Source organism: Xylona heveae (assembly GCF_001619985.1).
Source record: "Xylona heveae TC161 unplaced genomic scaffold L228scaffold_5, whole genome shotgun sequence".
NCBI classification, from domain to species: Eukaryota; Fungi; Ascomycota; class Xylonomycetes; order Xylonales; family Xylonaceae; genus Xylona; species Xylona heveae.
In genome coordinates, this window is record NW_017264197.1 from 1,761,487 (window position 1) to 1,780,119 (window position 18,633).

The 18,633-nt window shown below is 47.9% G+C and overlaps 5 protein-coding genes across 5 annotated transcripts; 3 read left to right on the forward strand and 2 right to left on the reverse strand.

Moving 5' to 3' along the window:
- Positions 1 to 3,694: 3,694 nt before the first annotated feature.
- On the forward strand, positions 3,695 to 4,785 carry L228DRAFT_261160 (hypothetical protein; the record flags this gene model as incomplete). Its single annotated transcript, XM_018334309.1, has 3 exons — positions 3,695 to 4,349; positions 4,431 to 4,485; positions 4,535 to 4,785. Exons 1-3 carry the CDS (start codon positions 3,957 to 3,959, stop codon positions 4,783 to 4,785), a joined length of 699 nt encoding a protein of 232 aa, XP_018188613.1. The 5' UTR covers positions 3,695 to 3,956.
- A 400-nt stretch (positions 4,786 to 5,185) lies between these two features.
- L228DRAFT_283117 (hypothetical protein) lies at positions 5,186 to 10,449 on the forward strand. The gene is made up of 5 exons (XM_018336078.1): positions 5,186 to 6,227; positions 6,287 to 8,521; positions 8,615 to 9,339; positions 9,385 to 9,625; positions 9,817 to 10,449. The coding sequence occupies exons 1-5, from the start codon at positions 5,537 to 5,539 to the stop codon at positions 10,014 to 10,016; spliced, it is 4,092 nt and encodes a 1,363-aa protein (XP_018188614.1). The 5' UTR covers positions 5,186 to 5,536; the 3' UTR covers positions 10,017 to 10,449.
- Positions 10,450 to 10,674: 225 nt separating this feature from the next.
- L228DRAFT_268422 (D-isomer specific 2-hydroxyacid dehydrogenase) lies at positions 10,675 to 12,108 on the reverse strand (the record flags this gene model as incomplete). Its single annotated transcript, XM_018335129.1, has 4 exons — positions 10,675 to 11,240; positions 11,418 to 11,701; positions 11,805 to 11,874; positions 11,946 to 12,108. The coding sequence occupies 4 exons, from the start codon at positions 12,106 to 12,108 to the stop codon at positions 10,675 to 10,677; spliced, it is 1,083 nt and encodes a 360-aa protein (XP_018188615.1).
- A 1,520-nt stretch (positions 12,109 to 13,628) lies between these two features.
- Positions 13,629 to 16,159, forward strand: L228DRAFT_142458 (hypothetical protein). Its single transcript, XM_018329189.1, has 6 exons — positions 13,629 to 13,806; positions 13,852 to 14,040; positions 14,092 to 14,220; positions 14,271 to 14,587; positions 14,639 to 15,513; positions 15,578 to 16,159. Exons 1-6 carry the CDS (start codon positions 13,748 to 13,750, stop codon positions 15,956 to 15,958), a joined length of 1,950 nt encoding a protein of 649 aa, XP_018188616.1. The 5' UTR covers positions 13,629 to 13,747; the 3' UTR covers positions 15,959 to 16,159.
- On the reverse strand, positions 15,965 to 17,858 carry L228DRAFT_247510 (FAD dependent oxidoreductase). Its single transcript, XM_018332654.1, has 2 exons — positions 16,365 to 17,858; positions 15,965 to 16,301 (listed from the first exon to the last, which is right to left on the reverse strand). Exons 1-2 carry the CDS (start codon positions 17,474 to 17,476, stop codon positions 16,118 to 16,120), a joined length of 1,296 nt encoding a protein of 431 aa, XP_018188617.1. The 5' UTR covers positions 17,477 to 17,858; the 3' UTR covers positions 15,965 to 16,117.
- Positions 17,859 to 18,633: the final 775 nt, after the last annotated feature.

Sequence of the window (18,633 nt, forward strand, 5' to 3'; positions counted from 1 at the left end):
CAGATAACCTTTTGGCATATTCTTACACAAAACTTCATACCTTTGCCTGAATTCAGCAAAAGGTAGACGATTCGGAAAGCCCGTGCGTGCAATTCGGATACCCTCCAAGACACCATTGCATCTAAGCTGGTCAAGAACAAGCGGAGCACTGAACAGCTTTGGTCGCTTTTTATGGTTGGGAATGATGCAACGAACAAAATGAGGGTGCGTTGAGTTGAGCTGCATCATGAGACTTGAAAGTTGCTCTTTATGTCTCTGAGCAACCGTTCGAAACAAACCTCGTTTGACTCTGGTTTTTGACGGCCCGGTATCCTCATCAACATCGGCACAATCTGTAAAAAGATTGGCAACGTGAGCGTCCTCTGATGCCGCAAGAAGTTTTGTAATGTTATCATTTAAGGGATCTTTGTTCTTTTCAAGCCATCCTTCTGTAGAATATTCCACATCAGCGGCATAGTGAGTGAGTATGAAACCTTGATTGAGGCGGGAACTCCGGTATTTTGGCGTTTTACGATCCCAGAGTGAGTGGAGTTTTTCTGTGAAGCTCTTGTCGGTCGCCTTTGGCATGACGCAATCCTCATCAAGACAGGAAAAAACACCTATCGGGTTTGATAATTCAATAAGATCGATAGTTGGCTGTAGATCGCGACCGAAGTCTATGAACTTCCATTCAATCTGCTCCCTGGTATATTCCTCTTGCTCCAAAACGAACATGTGATGATTGAAGAACTGTTGAAGCTTTTCGTTTGTATAGTTTATGCACAGTTGCTCGAAGCTATTCTCTTCGAATATCTCGAAACCGGCAATATCAAGCACGCCAATGAAACGAGAATCGTTCGCAGACATACTAGTCCTGTCCAATTGGCGATTTATTCTTGACACCAAATCGCCGAAACCTCGCTCATAGATGCCTTTGGCTAGAGAATCGAGGGCCAGGCGGACTTGTTCCGGTGTCTGAGCTTTCTCGACCCACTCTCTTCCGGCTTTGACTCGTGGATGAAGTAGTCCCCTGACGAATGGCTCCGCTGCTATGCCAAGGAGTTGGCAGACCTTCGCAATTTGGACTTGTGCCTCGGGGCTAAGGCTTGCCTGATCCGCACGAAGACTTGCCTTCTTAACTGTGACGTTTCCCAAATGAAGCACAGCAGCAACGGTCTTCAAAATTGACAGTTGTTCTTTTTCAGAAAATCCCATGACTTGGAACGCCTCGATGAGTGAGACCCATTCGTCGTGGTCTGAAATTCCTGCAATGACATCATTCCCATCCCTGGTGTATATGAAATCGGAGACGTCGAGGTCGCCGAGCAAAAGTTCATCTCTAATGGTCTTGTTGGCGCCTCGAAGAAGCTGATAAAACACGTGATAATTCCGCTCATTTTGATTCAAACGTACGACCCTCGACTTTTCCAGAAGATACCAATCGATATAGGCACCGGCGATTTGACCTGATCGGGTGAATTCAATTCTGATGAATTTACCAAAACGCGAGGAATTGTTGTTCCGAACTGTCTGTGCGTTTCCAAAAGCTTCCAAAATGGGATTGGCTCTTAATATCTGCTGAGACAGGTTTGACAGAGCCTTTGCACTGGTATGCGCCCCGGATGACGGTGAATGTGCCACCGCTGCGAGGTATTGAATTACTTTCTTTGTATTTTCGGTTTTTCCAGCACCTGATTCTCCACTGTTTCCTGGTCAGCGCTATCCAAGGTTAATGCGAGCTTCAACATACGTCACAAGGATGCTCTGATTTTCCCCCTCTTCAACCAGATTTCGAAAGGCTTTATCGGACATAGCAAAGATGTGAGGTTTATTGTCTTCCCGATTCCGCCCCTTGTACATGTTGATGTACTCGTTTGAGTAGATAGGAAGCGGGCAGTAGGGATTGACAGTAACGAGGAACAACCCAGAATAAGTCTAGAGAATTTTTGGTCAGTATCGGAGCTGAATATTCAGGCGCAAATAACTCACATAAATAAGGTCGGACTGATATCTTGTCTGCAGGTTATGCACGACAGATGGCTCATTCAGATGAGTGAGCTCTGCCATATCCTCAGCTTTGTCAAACTTTGCCGGGTTGACCTTGTCAACGGTTTCAGGTTCAACCTCTCGTTGCTATCGTTTTCATATCAGCAGTGGCCCAGGAGAAGATCTCAGCTCAACTTACAGTGCCATCGTCGCACTGGACGAGGATTTTTCCACCATCCCTGTCTTCAACGACCCATCCTCGGACGAATGCTACTTCTGGATCCCGTAGCCATACGTAACGCTTCCCTGAAAAGTCATTTTCTCCCTCAATTTCAGCATTCCCAGAGCCGTTTCTCTCAAGCTCTTCAGATTTAATAAACTTCGGAGCAAAAGTGGTGGAAGACGGAGCATGCATGCGCTGTGAATTCGAACGCTGAAGGGCGTTTTGAGCGACAGGTGCCAGGCTTATTGAACCGAGCGGAGACAAGGATTGAGTCCTTGAGTGCCCAGAGGATTGTGAGGCTGTTGCATGCAACGACTGCGACGAAGGGAAAATTGCAGATCTTGGCCTGCCACCAACCATGCTTTGGCCGGACTGCCCGGAAAGTGGATCGCGACTGAACAAGCTGTTTCGTCGCTCCATGTTGGCTGCCTTCGATAGAGCGCGTCGGATGCCGTCTTTTCACAAGGCGATTGGGTGTAAAGCCGTATTTACGGGCGCATTACGCAAGAGGTGAGCGATCAATGTCAAGAGAAGCTAAAAATCAAAAATGAAAGACAAACACCGGCCATGTAACGCAAGAATTTACTGTACAGTCGCAAAGAAAATGCGCGTAGAGGCGATTACTCCCTCACTCGGGGCGGCGAAGTTGTTGGTTGTAAGATGTGGGAAGCGGTTTGTTTACCCACAACAGCTAAGTTACGTCCCAGCTTCGCTCGTCTCCACGCGGCCAAGCTGGGAAGGAACGAGGAAGCACCCGCATTGCGCCTTCCTTGATTGGGCCATAGACCGACAACCGTGCATAGGCTATTATGTCAGCAGCTCTCTTGCCAGAGCGGTGAGTACTACGTACACCTACAAGCTGCAAAGACGCTCCCTCACTTTTTACACTATGATGTCCTTTTCCGTCGCAGTACGTTCGGCTTCTTACTATCAAAGATCTTGACTGCTACTGGAATGATAATACTTTCGAGGTCAGAGGGACATCCGAGACTGTGAACATCAAATGGTGTACTCTGATCTCATTGAGGAAGGGATTGGCAATATTCTTATTCAGGAATATTCAAGTATAATCTACTTTGCCCTCCTTAAAAATGTGCATCGATATAGATATGGGTATAGTAAACCAAAGCAGGGACCATTAGAGTGAGACCAAGGCTAAAATTTATCTTCTACCACGTTTTGAGAAAAGATGCGAGAGATATATTTTGATTGAAGAATAATGCAATTATTAAATATAAGAGATTTTGTTCAAAAATTCTCAACAAGAAAATTAATTTTTGTGATGCCTTAAAAACATTGTTTTCATGGCTATATAGCAGGCCATGTCTACTACTTCTATAGTTAAATCATACCAGTCTTTCTCCTTCCCAGATGCCAACAATTTCCATCTTGCTACTTTCTGCAAAAGTTGATTTTTTTGTTGAAACAGGTCCCACTCGCGAACCTTCAGGACGCACTCTCTTACAAGAGCATCTTTACTACAACTGAATCCTCAATGGGTAAGGCAATCTCATATCAGTACTTGAAAACGCTTACGACCTAGCAGAACCTACTACGAGTCCTCTAGTCCACATCATCCGTCACGGACAATCCCTCCATAACATTGATCGCGGCTACCCCTACCGCGACCCACCCTTGACGAATGCAGGGCACGAAGCCACTAAGCAAATAAAGATCTCGGCCGTCCCAGATCTCATCGTCATCTCGCCCATGACACGCACCATCCAGACTGCCATGAACGCCTTCCCGTCTATTGGCTCAGCTCCAAATGGGATTGAAGTACAGATCTGGCCCCGACCTGCGAGAAGCCCACGATGCTATTTGCAACAAGGGCATCTCTCGGGCCGATATTTCGGTAAAGTTTCCACATCTGAACTTCTCAGAATGTCCAGAAGAATGGAATCATCCACCACACACTATAGAGGCTGTCACTATACGTGCCGAGAAGGTTCGAGGACGCTTAAAAGAGCTCTCGAAGGTATACAACAATATTGTCCTCATCACACATAGAGGGTTCATTGCATTCCTTGTTAAGGGAGATCGATATGACGTCTGTGAAACGCGCTCGTATCGATTTGCCACAGATGAGGAGACAGAAGCAGACTCCTTGAGGTTTGGAGTCAATGTCGACACAAAGGCACAACAGGACTTTGGCCCGACGGTTCTTGTACTACCCCCCCCAGGGAAGTTCCAGTGCATAGTGCGGCAGGGGTGATCGGACCTCGCTGTTGGGTTTTACAAGGAAAGGAGGATTGACAACTATGCACCCAAACTTCCCAGGAGGGTGTACGGAGTTTGTAAGGAGTTTTTGTAATGGTCTTAGAGATAAAGACATTACATCTATAGCCATGCAACAGGAATTTGTCCATGAAAAGGATGGCTGCGAGAAGACGTACCCAGAACTGCTTAGTGACATTATACATACACGCAACCTCGTCCGCGGACATTTACCAGGATTCGATCAACAAGGTCTCCTGCGTGGCCATCATGTGTACATTGCTGTAGTTTCATGTAGCGTCTACGAGTTTATGATTGCTTTCTTCGCAGTCTGTGCGATCGGTGGTGTCAACGTTATCTTGCATGAGTGCGCCGCCTAGCTAATCCAACAACAAGACTGACGTTCATGCAGCGGACTGCCATCGCTGGCGTTTAAAAAGGACGTACTTATCCTGTGGGATGGACAAGACCGCGGTCCTCTCTGGGCGCCTGTAGATACTCGGCGGCTAGCCATAGCTAGGCGGAAACGGAAAAGAGCCCAGGCTCATTATGTAGCCGTCAGCTCTGTAGTCAAAAGATGGCTGCGCTGCGAATTGTCTCTGACTATTTAAGCACTTACATGACGGAGTTGTTTTACTATTGCATGTGGTTGATGTGACTTACCGTATGGAGTCAAGCGACGATCGACCACTTACATAAGCGGAGTATGTTCGTGTCATTCGTTCGCCAGCCCGCGCAGAACTATTCTTTCCCGACGGCACAGTTGCATCTCTTTATTCACTGTTCTTGCTTCATTCATCCCTCACCCCCTTTTCATTCCCCGCACTCTGTTCTATAGTTCGGGATATAAGTTACGGTCATTTCCTAGAAAAGCCGTAATGGAATTTCTCTGAGCTATACTACTCTTACTAACGGTTCATATCTTCTTCAAGCGTGTTATTTCCTTGCTCTTGATTGCTTCACAGCAATCGAGAAGCGCTTTTGTATAGCTGTAGACGCGCTCACCTCAGCAAAATAGCGACTTCGAGAACGTCATGTGCTCGTGGCTGTTACTGCTGCATGTTCAGATAGGATACCGGGTTGCTAACATATAGGTCTGTTCCGACAAACAAAAGGGGCAAGTCGTGCAAGATGTCCAACTATCCTCCAACTCCCTCATTTGGGGTGCCATTCAGCCTGGGCTCTGGCCCGTCGTCTGCATCGACATTAAAAAGCAACCTGCCACCGAATGCGAAAAGCAATGTACCGCATGTTCAGGATCAGGCGTTTACTGCGTTTCAACACAATAACGGCCTTCCACCGTTGAACTTTCAACCATTTGGACATGCTGCACCGCCGCTACCACTATTTCCTCCTCTTCCAAACGGTACTCTACCACCTCCGCCATATCCCCCCGTGCCGATACCCCCTCCACAAGGTTTCCCACTACCTCCACCTCCGGTGCTCAGCAATCCTCGGTTTCCTTTGAACGTCCCTCCTCCCCCGTTCCCAAACACACCCCCTTTCTCTATGGCGCCTTTTGCGAGCGACACTTTAGCAGCGAAGGCATCAATAATTGAGAGGGAAGAGGGTGAGCTTAGCGAAGCCGAAGGGAAGCAAGAGCAAAGATCAAATCAAGGCACAGCTGCGGTGACTGGACCAACTCCCATACATTCACCAGCTCAACCAGTGGCACAATCTGCGGCTCCACACCGTGAAAACTTACCACCGAAGCCCGCTGGCTTCTCACCTGCTGTTAATGGTTCTTCTGCAACTGGAACATTATACCCACCTGAGCATCCTCTTGTGTTTGATGGTGAGGTGGAGGATTCATCTCAGAAACGTGCGTTAAACATTGCAGTGAATTGTAAAAAGAACATTGTCTCGGCTAACACGAGGTAGTGAATAAAGAACGACCACCCTTCTCTCTGTCTGTGAAATCCAATTTGGCTGAACCATCTGCCTCACCAGTTTCTGTTACCTCGGGAAACGTGCTGGGTCTCAAGGGAGGGAAAACACTTACTGAGAAGCGGACAGCAGCTAAGAATGCATTATTGAATCTGATACCCTTCAAAATAAAGTTCAGCGAACTTGTTGCGGAGAACATCGACCCTGAAATTCTTCGAAGCCTGTACGATGAGATAGGCCTCAAACACACCCCTCAGACTCCAACTCGCTTAACGGCTGATGGGGCCCAAGGAACGTCTCCAGACAAACCTGAACGCTCACGCACTCGAGAGTCGACTCAAGATTCACGCACGATTCATGAATCACAAGAACTTCCTTCCAACAAAGGCGAAGAAACTGCGAATCCATCAATTATAACCACCATGCCACCAAAACCCCTTGATTCGAGTCAACAAAAGGTTGTTGTTCAATCAAAAACAGCAGATCAGGCACAACCTACCGCAAATAGATCACCACCAACGGCACAACCATCAAAGCCTGCAAAGTTACCTGTTCCACCCAAGTTTGGAATGGCTTTGTCCACTGGTGAGAACGCCGGTGAACCTAAGCTTGAACGGAAAGATTATATTGCGCGCATGCTCGCAGCCAAGAAAAGCAAGCAGTCGTCAACAATACCTCGTCCACCCTCCAATGAGTCTCAGCGAGTTTCTACACGTTCAGAGGTAACAGCAGACAAACAAGTCCGCAAGGAGCCCGATGCGCCTGATGAGGGCTCAAAGGAGAAGTCCAAGTCTCAGATTGAGGCCGAGCTTGAAGAAAAGAAGCGTGCCCAGACAGAATTGGCACGGCAACGGATTGAAGCATTGAAAAACCAGAAAAACAGAGAGAAGGGCCTTTCTACAGCCAGTGGAACAGTTACTCCGATTGGGAACGGCCTATCCCCCAATCCGACACCCCTCCAAGCTCAACCTCCTTCCTTGCCCGAAAGCGCATCTATTCCTCAGATCAGCAGCCTGCCGACTCCTCCAATACATCACGCGTTGCCTCCAAAGCCCGCGCCCGTTGTCGAGGACACTTCAAAAGAACGGAAGGCGGCGACGGTGTCTGGAATCCCCGGTCTCTTTATGACTGCTTCTGAAATCGCTCCGTCAACTGTGCAGCTCACCGAGTCTAGTACAACTACATCGTCACCGGCTTTAGGCGCTCAAGACTCAAGCCTCACACGCCGCAAACGCCCAGTTGCGTCCGATTTTGATAGTGAAACGTCGCTGAATCAACGTATCCTCAAACGACCCTTTGGTCGAAATGGAACTCATCAGGTTGTAATTGATGTAAGCGATGACGACACCGGGAGCGATGCAGACGACAGCGATAGTATGGATATAGATGATAAAAACGATTCCGATGAAGCGACGGCTGGGACAGACTCGAAATCTTCTGAACATGCATCTTTCCGGAATATGCCCCCGTTAACAGACACTCCAACTAGACCCACGAGTACTAGGAGTGGCATTATCCTGTCTAGTCCGGCATCTGCACAACCATTCAACACCCGACCGTTACTCAAGAACAAAGAACCCGAGCACTTGAAACGAAAAATGGAGGAAATAGAGGGCCTTCAAAAGAAAATAGCAGAGATGGAGCAAAAGTGGCGAGCCAAGCAGGCCAGCAGCCGTCCTCAAACGCCAGGAACATTAAACAATTCTTCAAATCCTTTTTCGTTGGATAAACAAACCATTTTGCCGTCCAACAATAATACTGAAACCTCTCCTCCAGCGGAGTCGTCAACAGCGTCGCCGGAGTCTGATCTGCTTCCTTCCGCGATAACGTCCCAAGCCGACACGCACAATGCTCGAGCTGCCGGCTTGATGGATTCCGTCAAAGCCTCTGATGCCATAAGTTCAGAACAACTCAAACAGACCCTTGCGGCAGCTTCAGCCGAAGTTCGCTTAGAATCTCTCGATTCTAAACTACGCCGACGGGCGGAAATAACATCGGGCATTCCAGCCGTTGACGCTGCGGTGCGAACCAGCCAACTTAGATTGGAAGAGCTGAAGAAGGAGATGGAAGCGGTTGCTGCTGCTGTGCAGGCCGGATTGGAAAGGCGGAAGCGACTTGCCGATGAGCTTGAGAGCTTGGGCATTGACACAGAAGGGATGCCAGTCGAAGAGCTCCAATCGAAGAAGATTGAGATTGAGCGGCAAGGAGGAAACGGCGCGGAGCCCGCTGGTAAGTATCAAAACCCCAAAAATTTCTTGAGTCTCCCTTGATCGTCTCTGTTTATATGATCCCCTTTTATTTGCTCAGTCCTAATTCGAACAGCCCCCAACGGAGAAAGTGTCTCAGATATCAAAACCCCTCCCGCAGAGCCTCAGGCGGCACCCCTTAACAATCAGATGGGCAGCACGGCTCGTGATGGTGAAACGAACCACGTACAACCACGTTCACCATTCCCAGTGAATTCAAATCATTCTACCGCTGACCAATCATTGGTTCTGCCTACCGACCTACCATCCGACGACGATAGCGGAGGGGATGCTATGGATACATCTGGAAGCAGTGGAGATGAAGGTGAGGTTGCTGAGGATGTCCATACCGATCATACTAGTCCGGTTCGCGAGGCGGAGAATCAGCAAAACTTTGCTGAGATCCCATCACCTCTGTCGGCCGACGTTAAACCTCAAGCTCCGCAGCAATCCATGTCAGCTGAAGACATTTCTTCGCAGTCTATCGAATCCAATACCTCAGAGGATGAAGACATGGAGGATGCAGATTCATCGGAGGAGAGCACCTCGTCGGAGTCATCTGATGAGTATGAACCTCCAGAGGTGGTCACTCCGGCCGGCGAGCCAGAAAATGAGGCGGATACATCGTCTTTTAGCCCATCTTCGGCGATTGAGTCGCCGAAAGCTGTCGAAGAAGCTGATGAAGAGATAGCCACTGTTGACGACAAACCCGAGAATGCTAATCTGCTGGCGCGGGACTCTGCGGACGTGACGCAAATACCGCCGCCAAACCTTCCCGCGGAAAATGAGACTGAGGCAAATGTACGACTAACTCATTCCAGTCTTGCAAAAGCTAACTTCAACCAGAGACCCGAGACTGTTTTGCCTGAGCCCTGGCAATTCACACCCTATGAAAGCCCTTTGAAGCTGTTCAAGGCCTATCGTTATCATCCAAATTACACCCATGACGTGCCCCGAGGTTTTCGGTCTCTGACTTACAGCCATCATATTGACATGGACAATCCCATGTGTCCTTTTGAAACAGCCGGCGGTGTGTGCAATGATAGCAGCTGCGACTTTCAGCATTTCAGGGATATGAATCTTTCTGGTGCGTTGTCGACGTCAACTTAGCTAATTCGCATTTTCATCTTTCTTGTTCCCATTGTCATTTATCCGCTTTTGGCTTTCCCCAACGCTTCCTGGCTCTTTCTTTAACCCCCACCTTTACTCCTGTTTCTTTCGATCTACCCTGCTCTCCTCTCAATCTGGCTAACAATAGTTCTCTACTAACAATTTTAGACGATATGATACTTGTTCAAATGGGCGCAGCGCAAGAAGGGCAAACGCAAGAAGAGCGCCAGCACTATGTTGAAGGCTTAAAGCAGGTCATCCACGACATGCGTGGGCGAAACGTCAACGATTTTAATATAGTGGCATCTGAACTTGCCGCGTATCGCTCTCGGTTTCTAAACGATAAGTCGAGGGTTCTGTCCCTCTAGGTAATACCCTCACAATGCGGTTTGATGCGCATTCATACACGGTCAGACTCAGCCTGACCTTTGAGAAATGAGTCAACGGCACATCTCGGAAGCTTTTCCGAGTCGTAATCTACATTCACTATCCTTTTTCCTTCAGCTTCCTTCCTGTTACCTTGCATATGCCTTGATATGTCAGCATCTCGGAGTACCTGACAACGATTATGGCCAATGCATAAAAAATGGCGTTTATCTGCGAGGCAAAGCCCTTTCAGTGGGCGTATTCATCCTTGCTATCTTTATCGTAGTAGGGCATCGGAGTTTCTGATCGGGGTTTCAAGCTCAGCATGGGTTTATTTTCTTCACAGTCGGCTCTACATTGAAACGCGCCGCTCTGACAAAATTTAGATACCTTAGTTTAGGTTATCGAATTTACGTGTTACATTTAATCCATCGCTCTATGTACATGGAATGTGCGTCCATCTATTTGGAATAAGAAGTGCAATATGCTCAGCAATGGTATTGACAGTGAATCTAGACAGCCGCTACCTGTGCGATCCCAAAAAACAATCTATGCAATGCAAATACAGAAAGCAGACGCCTGGAATGACCTTTTAAAAGATCGGTTAATAAGAGACCAGATCCAGCCTGGTCGAATACTCGCCCTCTAGATGAACAAGATTTAATATCCCTTGGAGTTTTCCAACTGATTCACTAGCTTCTCGCCACGGAACAACCTTCCCAGATTGATTCTGAGAATGTCAAAAATGCGATCAAATGCCTTCTCCGACAAGAAGCTCATATGCGGGGACACTAGACAATTGGGTGCATCCCACAGAGGGTGGTCGACAGGGAGGGGCTCCGGGTCAGTGACATCTAGGGCAGCACCACGAATATCACCAGCGTGAAGGGCCGCAATGAGTGCATCCTGATCAATGACCCTGCCACGTGAAATGTTGGTGACAAAAGTCTTGTTGCGGGCAAGAATCTTGAATTCCTCGGGCCCAATGAACTTCTCGGTTGACCTAGTCAGGGGCACAGAGATGACGAGGTGGTCGAGGTCCTGTGAAAGGAATTCGTGCAGCGACGCTTTGTCCTTGCCACTGAACCATGCTTCGGGGATGACACCCTCGGGATCGCCTGTGCCTGGGACCATGTAGCCACGGTCACGTCGTGACTCGGGTGTGTCCCGTGGAGACATGGTGTAGGCAATGACTGAGGAGCCAAGAGCGGCAGAGACGCGGGCAACTGTAGAAGGAGAATATGTGGATTAGTTCAAGGTCCATCAATTGGGGAGAGAAGAATAGCGGGTTTGAAGAGGAATGGAAAGAGGTAGGTCTGTAGCTAGGTAGAATCATGAAGAGAGGAGGGGGGGTTTGGGAAGGGGGGAGGGGGTTGTCGTGTATGAGGCTATGAAAAACTTACCATGTCGTCCAACACTACCATATCCAAGAATACCGACCCGCTTGCCCTGATTGTCGTAGATGCCGCGCATTCTATCACCAAAGCCGTGCCATTCGTGCTTCTGCTGCCACTGATATGAGGTGTAGAATTTCCGACAAAATGTCAAGTAGCTCATCATTACCCATTCAGCAATGGGCGGGCCATGGATACCAGACACAGTGGCTATCTTGACGGTTGAATTGGCCACCATTGGATGCTTGCTGACCTGGTCAATGCCAGCTGTGTGTAGTTGGATAAATTTTAGACTGAGATCTTGTCAGTCGATTTGTTGTTTGGATTATAGGAGGAAGAAAATTGCAAGGAGACATCTCCAGGAAAAAATGTAGGAGGGAGATGAAATAGACGTACTTGGGAGCGTATTCGGGCCTGGGAGGAAGTTCCTCGTCCGTCAAAAGAATGGTTGCAGATTGCCAAATATCTACGCAATGTGGTAAAAGGAAATCAGTGTTATTCCTACTAAATTTATAATGTGATCTTTAGCGGACATACCTCTAGGTACACACGCCCCAGGAATTACTCCTGGCCCTCGACTCGGGGATTTAACCCATGTGATGTTCACGTTGGGGTGTGCCTTGCGGATGACTTCCACCAGCCGGGGATCCTCCTCAAGTGCAACCACGATTAAGAGATGCTCCTGCACTGGGGCTCGCATCTTGACATAAGGGCCAGAGTAATAATTAAATAAGGCGTCACGGTATGGTGTTTGAAGCTTAACACTGCAGATGGACAGAGCAGCGAGAAGGCTGTCCGAGACATGGCATTTTATATCAGTGATTTTTCCTCCGTCAGCATAATCCCTGAGAAGACGAGGAGCTCCACAGGGTGTCTGATTAATCTGCGAAAAATCTCCCTTGTCTTGGGCTTAGGCCTAAAATCGGCCAGGGAAAAAAAAAAGCAAACCATACTATTGCAGAGCCATGTTCTCAACCCTTGGCTAGAGGGGCGGGGCCGGAAAGGGTCCCAATCTTGGTGCAAACGCGGAATTAAGCCCTTGCCACAATTCGAACAGACGGCCCGTTAACCATGCTAAAATGTGGAGTATTTGTGTTGGATTTGGTCATTCTTTAAAACGAGGCATCCGTCCCTTCCATCACGCTATTGCAATAGGACAATATTTCAATTAATTATAACGTCTGTTCAATGCAAATCATCTGTGTATTTTCCAGCGGACCCTGTGAGAGATAACCTGCTAGCATTTCTCAGTACAAAACTCCTATTGTTGGGAGACAAGTGAAACCGGAAAACGACTTGTACCTGATGGATACGGCAACGTCACTGCCCTGGCACTGATTCGCAATTGCAGATAAGAGAGCCTGGCCAGACGGGAATTAGGCCTAGCGAGGCCGGAGCGGCGTTGATGTGGAGGGGTGGATGGCTCCGGTCAGGAGTTTTGAGAGTTTGCTAGCATATCTCTCCCGGTTATAAGCGGCTTGCATCGGCAAAACATTTGACCAATTTCAAATCCCACCAATTGATGTGCATTGGAATGATTGAATACTTCTCTTGAGTGATTAAATTTGTAACGTACAGGGCAAGATTAGAGATCTAAGAAAAATTGATAGTGTAGGTTTCAGGTTATATCCTATTGTACTTCGCTAAGCCACATATTGGTGGGGATAACTTCAGAAGCCCCGCTAGATACCAGAAGCGTGTATAAAGCCGTAGAACGTCCACAACAGCTGCGTGGGTCGAGAGGAAGTGACGACATTTGTGCAATGAGAGAATAAGATAAAGCGTAGTATGTAAATACTGTGACGATTCTCTAAATCGATATCAACTTTCGGATATTCGTTATTCAAGAGAATCTATTGGTGCGTCCTTTTAGCTCTACCAGTACATAACTAGCAAAACGAAGCAGTAGTTAAGAATTTATAAGTAATAAGTGTTCCGGGGCGATAGTGTAGTTGAGACCTTCAACTAAACTCGTTAACCAATTTTTTTTCGTCTCCAAGGTTCAGCGTAGAGTGAACGGTATCTGGCGCTACTTACTGCAAACTTCCCTAATTTAGATAAAGTTCTAGTTAAGGCTCTGTAGTAAGTTCAGGTCTATACACTTTCCCCAATGCATATATTTACCCGTATCGTGACCAAATTTATGCTGGTGATTCCCCGTGCTGCTCTCTTCAGCATCCTCTCGCTGACGCTTTACTTGTCGGGGTCTCGCCAGTTTATCAGCTCAGATAAAGTCTATTGTGCCCCGAATCAACCGTTATCGGACTTCGCACAGGCTGTCGACAGCCGGAGTATAACAGTGTGTTCATGCACCTGTTTTGCTTTGAAAATAGAGCATCATGAATGAAACCTCAAGCTCGCATTCACCCCGGACGCATCAGGCATGTGAGCCATGTCGGTAAGTGAAGCCTTATCGATGACAGCTCCCACTGACCTGAAGCAGACGGAAAAAAACAAAATGTCCTGGAGAACGGCCCATTTGCTCTTTCTGTTGGCGATTAAATCAATCATGTAAATATGTCCAAAAAGACTCGAGGCACCGCGCCTCTAGAGAAGCCCAAAATCGCCGTTCTTCCAAAGGGCGGGTCAGAAGATTAGAGTCTCAAGTTGGGCAGATACTTGAAACTATCCAGTCGGTGAACCCTCCCTCCGGGAGGCATTGATTTACTGATGAGTCCAGAAGGACACTTACCGACGGGCAAGCGAGAGAATTGCCACGATCGCAAACATATTGTAGTCAAGACGTTGCACCTGGTCCAATTATTGAGACTGAAGGATTGCTGAATACTTCATACTTTGATACTTCGACTTGGTCAGTACTGTCCGTCCCAGAGAAGATATGCATCTAACTCTTTTATGCAGCCCACTTCCACCAAATGAAGTTTTAATACATTTTGTTCAAGTTTACAAGACCAAACTACACCTGCAGCCGCTGCAACTTTTCAACATCAGCACGCTGCCAAATCAAGTAACGCACTTTCCCGATTTTCTACTATATAGTCTTTTGGCTATCGGACTTCATTTTTCCGATCATGAGTTTTACAAAGACAAGAGGTCTGCCGCAATTCAGTTTTATGTCCGCTCGGCAAGAGACATTGTGATTCAATTGGCTACCGAAGGGAAGTCAAGTCTAGAGCTGTTACAGTCCTTATGTCTACTAGCTCTTGCTGATGTTGCCGGTAAGCAAAATATCGAGTGTGCATGGGTTCTACAAGCTGATCCAGAAGCAGATTGTAGGTTAGAAAGAGCATGGGTGACAATTGGCATCGCTTCAAGATTAGCCATCTGTCCACGCTCTTTAAAGGCCGAATTCTCACCGAATCCTTCCACAGCTAGAGACAACGAGTCCCGATGTTTCTGGAGTGTCATGGTACTTGAGCGAACATTCTGCTCTGGTGCCGCTACGGCCAATAATGAATTGGCTAAGTACTCTTATCCTTGCAGCATTCCCAATCCAATTATTGGCACACCAGCACCCACTCCACCAATTGTGACAAGGGATTTAGGAATTAATGCTTATTGTATACAGCTTCTCTCAGTATGGTGTCAGATTATATCGTACACTAAACAGATGAAATGCAGAGGAGCGACTGATCTTGGTCTGTCTACATCTACATATCAACAACTGATGGACAAATTCTATAAATTTGAAGCAAGCTTCCCACTGACCCATGGGTTTAAGCATACTGCTTTTCACAAGAGGACGTCAACAGAATTGAGTGACCATTTTGAATATTGGACTGCCTGGTTATTACTCCAGGTCACTTATCACACCGCTCATGCGCTTCTGAACCATCCGATTATATATATTGTGCCGAAACATCTACAGGGGGCGTTCCAATCACCAGCATTTCTACAACAAACCGTTGACCAAGCTCTTCTCCATTCCGGCTGGGTCGCCTACCTTTTTCGCATTTGTAACGATCTTCAATTTGAAACCAACAATCCGTTTTTAGGGCATCTTGCTAGCGTAACCGCGACAGTCCACTGGCTCTTTCAATTCGCTGGAGATTTGAATATTGTACAGAAGGCAAGAGCAAATCTTGTTACATGTCAAGAATTTTTGGAAAGGATGTCGGCTCAGTGGCCACACCTGTCTTGTTTAGTATGCTGTTTCCAAGGTTATCACTCTGCACTCTGGGGGGTAGGCACTAATGCAAGTCGATCAGGTACAAAAGCTCAGAATCTTGCAAGAGAGTGTGCCGGATGTCGATACTCTTGTAAACCAGCCGTCTATTCCGCTGCGCAAACTACCTCTATACTGGGAATTACTTGATCACAGCCTATCAATGGTGACACTAGACGACGTTGTGCCTGATACCGGTTCGACCAGATCCCGAGTGACGACGGAATATTTGGTTTCGCTGAATGATAACCCCGTAACCCCGGTCCCGCGGCGAGACTCAGAATTTGTCGATTCTACCGTGGAGACTTTGCCGGAGGATTTGCATTACGCTCAACTAAGTGAAAACGTTTTTGGTGAAATGTACCTGTCACATGCCCCAGGCATGCAACTTCCCACTTATTTTAACTTTTTCGGTCACTTATAGAAGCTGGGTGGAAAAAGATTTGACATTTATTGAATTAAGGAAAGTAATTGTCGCTGAGACATTACATTGTCAAAATTTCAGTCTACCTAGTACAGAGATGCCGAAACAGGACGCTGTTATTTTGTTTTCATCTGCCTTGCTAACAACACTACGGAGAGTTTAAAGGCGAGCCTGCTCGTCTCGCCTTAGAACCCGCCGTGGTGGGCCACCTCTACTACCATCACCCTTTGAAATGGGTGTGGAGGTTGGCTTCCATGCCCACTTTTCCTTTTGCTCAGTGGATGCTTTGTGCTCGAAGTTGTCGACAATGTGGCGTCCTAACGCTGGCAGGAACTTGAAGGCACTATTCTCATATATTAGATTTGATGGCACTGCAGATTATGGGGGACAAAATTCGATGACTTACTGTCCACTTCCTCCGGTTGCAACGAACAGATTCTTGTAAGAAGGATGATGATCGATCACAAAGTCGCCTTGGGGCGTATCCGTGTACCAACACAACCGGCGGTTGATAAAAGGTCGATCCTTTAGTTGTGGAAAGAACAGAGCGAGTCCTTGTCTCAGCGCCAATTCGGCATCTGTGGGGAGAAAGGTGGAATTGACATTGCTCGAATCTAATTTTGGTACCGACACTTTCTGGTCCCTCTGCAGGGATGGGGTTCTGGACGTTTCATATCCATAGCCATGTCGTGCCATCTTGAGGATACGGGTGCCCGGGGTTGGAGGGAAAACAAACCATCCAGTGGATAGATCAATAATGACGGGGCTATCTTTCATTTGTTCGGCCTCTTGCTCTGTCAACTGCAAGAACCCAACCGGTTGGCCTGTTGAAACGGACATGTTTGCCATATCAAGGAGATGAGGCGTCCAAGCACCCGTTGCAAGAATGACTTGGTCAGATTTGATGACAGCGCCAGTCAGTGTGCGTACCCCAATGACTTCGTTAGCACCGTTTGTGACCAGGGACAAGACCGTGCCATGACTTCCAGTAAGAAACGACACGCCTGCCTGGGTACACTGGCGGGCCAAGTAGCTGATAGCCTGCTGCGCGTCTGCCCAGCCACATATCGTGTTCGCATAGCCTCTTGCACGCGCAAGGTCGCCGGATATCACTCCAGGGTAGCGCTCGCGCATCTCGTTCCCCCGTAGATTCTGGGTCTTGATCCCCATCTTCTCGAGATTCGCTTGAGATTGCTCGAGATACGGGTGACTGCCTTCGCCTGCCATGCAGAGCAGGCCGCTCCGATAAAAGAAGGGCGAGTATTCCCCTCCTTCCCCCCATCCGCGCATGGCCTCGAGCCCGAGCTTGGCGTAGAACGCATCCGCATAGTCTGGCCGGATGATGCGCGAGATGTCGACGCTCGATCCATCGGCGACAGGAGGAAGGTAGCGGTCCACGACTTGCACGTTTTTGTATCCTCTCCTGGTGAGCTCGAGGGCGGTGGTGAGCCCGAATAGGCCTGCGCCGACAATGGTGATGCAGGATGTTTTTGACGCAGGTGGATCAAGTGAAGACATGGTCGTAAAGATTTACTTTGAATATTTCTCTTCTGTTCTTTTTCCTTTCCTTTTCCTTTCTCTTTCTCTTTCTCCCGAGTCTTTTTTGTTTTCTTTCGTGTAGGATTTAGATAATGAAATATAATGATGACAAACGTCCAACAAAAAACTTTTCAGATATAGAAATTAAATCAACGAGGCGCAGTCTTCCATTCGCACGTCCCAAAAAGAAACTAATATAGATGACTTATACAACCGCCCTTTGGCACGCCCTGTGCCGCATGTGTGTGTCAAATTAGTCAATCAGGTGAGGATCGGAACAATGGGCCCATAATCCATTGTTTGCTAGGTAACTTAGCCCCTACGATAAGCCAATTACCCATATTACTATGGTATTCCTAATATCGAAAAAAAAAAAAAAAAAAAAGGTCTACATACAGAGGTGCAAGTCAACTAGGTAGGTATCTGGCTCCGTTGACTCTTCCGTGTTCTATGAGCCATCGTTTGAAGGTCATGTGAGCGGATCGCCCTGCGTCAACTTGTCCTAGGGACGGAGCGAGAGCGTGCTCCTGTTCCGTGTTCCGCGTTCCGCGTTCCGTGCCCACCACGGGTTGATGGGCGGGCGTCCTGGCGTCAGGGGTGTCAGGGCCGGGTGGCGTTTACCTTAGGTAGAGTAGGCGTCAGGGTGTCTCGGTACCTGAGCTTATCTCCATATGTTGGCTTGATCAACGCGGGCAAGAAAGCCGAAGCATCCAGGACGTCAGCGTCAGCATCAGCATCAACAAATGTAGTCAACTGCCATGCAGATTACAGGAAAAGAAAGCAGCATCTGTGAATTGAGATTCTGTGATTATTGTGAGAGTTCTCTGAATACTTGCCCCGTACGCTTCCAAGAGCCAAGTCGGAGACTGCCGAGAAGATTAGATGTGGATCTGATTAAGCCCGATCGGGGCATCAAGTCGGTCGTACTCCGCCTCCCTTGCTCCCCTATATTGCAGCTGAAGAAACAGTAGATTGCGGGGCTTGGTGAACCTTTCAAGACAGGTAAGGTCAATTGATTAAACGGGGGCACAAGGACCTTCCAATCTGCGTCATTCGCATGGACGATCTGTGGTTGAAGTCGCGTTGCTTTGAGCGAGCGGGTAAGACTCTCTCTGCCATTTCCCCACGAGGGCACT